Source organism: Brachionichthys hirsutus, chromosome 15 (assembly GCF_040956055.1).
Source record: "Brachionichthys hirsutus isolate HB-005 chromosome 15, CSIRO-AGI_Bhir_v1, whole genome shotgun sequence".
Taxonomy (NCBI): domain Eukaryota; kingdom Metazoa; phylum Chordata; class Actinopteri; order Lophiiformes; family Brachionichthyidae; genus Brachionichthys; species Brachionichthys hirsutus.
The window spans coordinates 5,427,002-5,431,937 of record NC_090911.1 but is presented as its reverse complement, the minus strand read 5'-3'; the positions used below and the strand labels follow the sequence as shown (position 1 = coordinate 5,431,937).

Genomic DNA, 4,936 nt, shown 5'->3' with positions numbered 1-4,936 from the left:
CATTTTGTCAGGGATTATCTAATGTGTCCTTAAAAGAGTGATTTGGCTGTAGAGTTAGATGGAGCAGAATTAAAAACATAAATAAATCCTTTCTCAGTTTTATAAATGTGCCCCCCCCTCTCTCTCTCTCACGTACAGGAAGTGGATCACATTCATCGCGTAGAAAGCCGCGCTCCATCATGCACGTGTCCACCTACCAGCGGATCTGTGACGTCTGAAGCGACGCGGAGACGAGAAGAGACTCGAGGGAATACGAGACCTCAGCCAGCAGAGGCAGCAGAGGCAGCAAACGGCACGGTGACATGGCCGGCACGCAGACCAGTTTGAAAACCCCTTTCAAAGACTTGACCTCGTTCAAAGGGAACATGAAGCGGCTCTACAGGGAACGAATGGAAGACGCCCCCATCAAGAAACGAGTGATGGCGGAGATCAAGCTGAAGCGCCGCAGCCTAGAGGCCTCCTCCCCCAAAACCCCAAAAGTGAAGAGGGAGCAGATGGAGGATCTGTACCACGAGTCGGACGTGGATGTGGAGGGCCGGGCTGAACTGCACGTAGTGGGCTCGGCGAAGGCCCTGGACCTGAGCCCTGGGCTCAAACACACACTGGCCCAGTTTACCCTCAGCAGCCAGAGCTCCCTCGGGGGCCCGGCTGCCTTTTCGGCCCGCACGGGCCACGAGCATTCCCCAGCCGGAATGCCCCCCCTGCCCTCCCCTCCGGTTCTTGGCGGAGGCCCTCTGCTGGTTCCGTGCGACAGTTCCACTGAGCTCACCCACTCTCTGCTGGAGGGAGAGTCCATCTCCTGCTTCGTCGTTGGGGGAGAGAAGCGACTTTGCCTGCCCCAGGTGCTCAACTCCGTCCTCCGCGACTTCTCGCTGCAGCAGATCAACACCGTGTGCGACGAGCTCTACGTCTACTGCTCGCGCTGCGATGCTGAGCAGCTGCACATCCTCAAGGTGCTGGGCATTCTGCCGTTCAATGCGCCTTCCTGCGGCCTCATTACGCTGACAGACGCCCAACGGCTGTGCAATGCTCTCCTGCGTCCCGGGGCAGCCTTACCCGCCAGCCCCAGTGGTAAGCTGTCGCCCCAGGGCCTGCTGAGGGAGAGCGAAGCCAGCTTCCAGGTGGAGCATCAGTGTCTGGGGAAGTGCCAGGGTCTCTTTGTGCCCCAGTTCTACACTCAGCCAGAGGCGCCCTGCATCCAGTGCGTTGAGTGCCAGTTGCTCTTCTCGCCACAGAAGTTCGTCATGCATTCACACAAGTCACCCGATAAGAGGACCTGCCACTGGGGCTTCGACTCAGCCAAATGGCCGTGCTACCTCCAGCTTGCCAGGAAGTACCAAGACACGCCCGAGGAGCCGAAGCTCAAGCAGCTCCTGGACGAAGTTAAAGAGAAGTTCCACTTCAAGTTAAAGAAGCCTCTGGACAAAGTAAGTTCAGCTCTGAAAGATGCCGGTTTTTGTTGTGATTGCATGCAATAAAATGTCATTCATCTTCAATCTTGAATGGAAACCTCATTAAAAGCTCTTCAGTCTCTTGGATAATGTTCCTTTAAGGCCTCCTTAACTGGCTGGTTAATTACCCCCCCCCCCTTTCTATAATTGTCTATTCCTGCATCCTGGTGTTTTCTTAAACCAGCGTTGACCCGTCCTGGGACAGGTGACGACATCTGCCTAGCAAAGTCTGATCAGATGAGGTTAGACCAGCTGGTCCCAGCTGAAGGGGAAGTGCATCATTTGTCCCCTCAGGTCAGCAGGAGGTCACTGAGAATGCCAGTGAACAAAAGGGCATTATAGGGAGCGCTTCTCTCACTCCTATAGTGAATTGTTCTGATGGCAAAATGAAAATGATTTTCTTTGCTCACTGTAATTGGAAAAAATATATTCTTTCATATTCGCTACACACAAAAAAAAACTACAGAATGGAAGAAAATAACGTGACATGATGAAAATATCTGTTTGAGAATTAGTTTTAGAATTCCATCAAGAGAGGCTCGGCAACTTGGACAGAATACGGTCGCTTCTTGAAATAAGAAATCCCCCAAAAATAAAGTCTGGCACATAGTTCCAAGATTGCAAATAAAAAAGATTATTAGTGACCCTCTTACCTCCTGGCAGTCCTGAAATTGAAAAGCCTTTATTGCATCCTGGTGAAAGCAGAACATGGCAGCGTCCTCTAAATGATTTTTTTGATTCTTTTCTTTCTTGAAATGCTTTTTTTTTTTATTAAAAATCTAATGCAAAAGGGGCAACAAGCCCATTGAAAAGTCAGCATCCACAGCGGGAAAAGCTCTCGATTGTTTCTATGCCACCGGCTGGTTTATGTGTCATGACCTCTCCGTCCAGAGTGGCCTGTCCTTTTCGTATTGCATTGTGGTTAAAAGTGCGGTTATGCTTTTGTCTGTTTGGTCCGGGTTGTTCACTCCAACCTGGCATTTCATTGGGATTTTCAACAGAAGATTCCACCTTAATGTTTGAACAGAAAAGGCTTCACTTCTACCACAGAGATTAAAGCGTGTATTTGCGGCATAGACTGTGAGAAAGCACTTTGTTAAAAATTTTAATTAGGAGATGCCTTCATTTTTGTCTGGCTAACTTGGCGTGTGACTATTCTGGAAATTCCATCTTCTGTCTTGGCTATCGTCCCGAGAACATTCCTGTCTTGCAGCTGTCGTCCTCCTCTTGGTTTGAGGTGCGCATCTTGGACGGTGCAGGCGCACAGAAAACAAGCAGTGAACACAAACCACAGATGCAAAACACGTAAAAAAAAAAAAGACATTCTCAATGTGGATGATGTGGCCTACAACATGCTGTCTGCGTGTGTAAGCGTCAAGAGACAAAGTAATGGTGTGTAACGCATTGCTAGCTGGAGGCCAGTATGACGCACCGTCGCCTCTCTCTGTCTCACGCGTTGCCATTCTTTCTGGAACCTCCGTCTGACCACAGTTTCAGGTGCTTTTTTCTCTCTGTAAGGTGATTTCCCTGACCGTTCTTTTGTTCTTTCTTTCCCCACATTTGGTTTCTTTTATAATCTTGTAGCGATTGTTTGATGGTAGCAGACTTTTTCTCTTTATTTGCAAGTTCTTTCCCTGAATAAAACGCTCAAGTTAGAACGGTTTAGGGTTAACAGAAAGACAAAATCACAAATGGCCAATTCCTGGAAAGGCGGATGTCCTCCAGGAAGCAGGTGAATTTGGCACGAAGAGTGGATGCCGTTCCACTTCCCCAACAAAGCGGATGCGAGGGTGTGCGAAGGTCGGCAGCCAGAGAGCGATGAAACCTTGCAGTGTCCTGCTTCAGTCAGTCGGGACACTGGCCTCACCTTTAAGCCCAGCCACTCTGTTTATCCGTGAGAGTATACTGGCGTAGCAGCAGTTTGTGCGCCTGAACAGGAAGTGAGGCAGACGGACATGTCTCTCACCCAGAACATCCTCGAGGCGCTCGGTGTTCGGCCGCCTCCACTGTGCTGCCTGTGTGACTCACTCTTTCCACATCCCAGTGGATGTTAGTGGAAGGCCAGCCAGGCAGCTCGTAGTCACACACGCGATTCTGAGAAAGGGTGGCTTGCCTCGGCGTGTTGGGCTAACCCAGGCCGCAGACCGTGTTCCCAGTGGCCGCTCTTTACACACAGCGTCAATGTGCACATTTACAAGTGGTTCATAGTTTAACCGGAGGGTTCTTGGACGTCTAAAAGGAAGGAGACACAAACAAGGGAGCCTTCTGGAAGTCTTTTTTTTTTTTTTTCCTTCCTTGGTTGCTCCAAAAACGACTAGTCCAATATCCTGTTCGGAGTGTTTAGTTGAAGAACTCCAGGACTTTGCTCTCTATAAATGGTGCTTTGTGCCTTGGGGCACTTCTGCCCCGTCTACTGATCCCTGCTGTGTAAATAGTTTGCGAGACAGACGCCACCAACAGACATCAACAAGCTGATGCTTTATTACAAGATTTACTGAAATATCTGGCCGGCAATGGTTTCCTTTTGCCGTCAGCAGTGGTGACAGATTGACTGACTTACAACCGTTACACACACAGACGTACTTTCCACCGAGACGAGATCCTGTGTCATCAATTATAGGGAGGTTTTTTTTTTTAACGACAGGAAGTAACAAAACTCGTGGTAACTCGTTCTTTTTTTTTTGGTAATTATTATTATTTGCACGTCGTGTGACGTGAGGTCACCCGACAGGCTCATCTAAAGCAAAGCCTCTGAATGACGATGAATTAAAAGACTTTCTGTGATGCGCTCTCAATTGGCTTGATATTGTGTTTCAAAGTAAGAAACAGGGTGATCTAATGGAGGCATAGCAGCAGTTCCCCTTTCCAGACGAACCGCGCGGCAGAACGTCGAGAAACGAGCGTGTTCCCTATTTTGCCTCGTCGTCGTTCGTGGCGTTGAGCTGGCTGAGAGTCAGACGTGTCAGACGGAGAGAACAGCCTTCCTCTGTCTGCCTGCCTGGCTGGGCTGACATCGTGGCTGTGGCACAGACGGCGGACAGCTGCATCTCTCCGGCTTCCTCTATTTGCTATTTGGAAACCAGTGACTTCATTACCAACAGAGACCGGTGCAGCTGCAGTCTCAGGCTGGCTGTCTGTCTGTCCGTCTGCCTGTCAGTCATTCTCTTGGGCTGAACCTGATTGGATATCGGCAGGTGTGCTAATCACCTTGCCTTTGCCATCTTTTCCGACCACTCGCTCTATATCGACCTTCATGTCCTTCCTGTCCTTAACCATCGCAACCCCAAGACTTCTGTCTACACGTCACTTTACCATCCTTTTTCCCCAACTCAACCCAGTATATAGCCATTGTAACCCCCCCCCCCCCACACACACACACACACACTTGTGTATGTCTCCAAGCCGGATGAGAGAGAGGACAGTCAGGTGATATTGATCGGGTGTCCGACCATGATGTGTGTGTTGAGACTGCCGGCTGACACAGA

At 49.7% G+C, this 4,936-nt stretch overlaps 1 protein-coding gene across 1 annotated transcript in view; it reads left to right on the top strand.

Annotated features, from left to right (window-relative positions):
• The first annotated feature begins 302 nt into the window (after window positions 1-302).
• The window catches only part of skila (SKI-like proto-oncogene a), a 20,890-nt gene continuing 16,256 nt past the window's right edge, over window positions 303-4,936 (top strand). Inside the window, exon 1 of the mRNA XM_068748466.1 lies at window positions 303-1,427. Within this exon, the coding sequence (XP_068604567.1) occupies window positions 303-1,427 (1,125 nt within the window). The remainder of the gene's footprint in view (window positions 1,428-4,936) is intronic.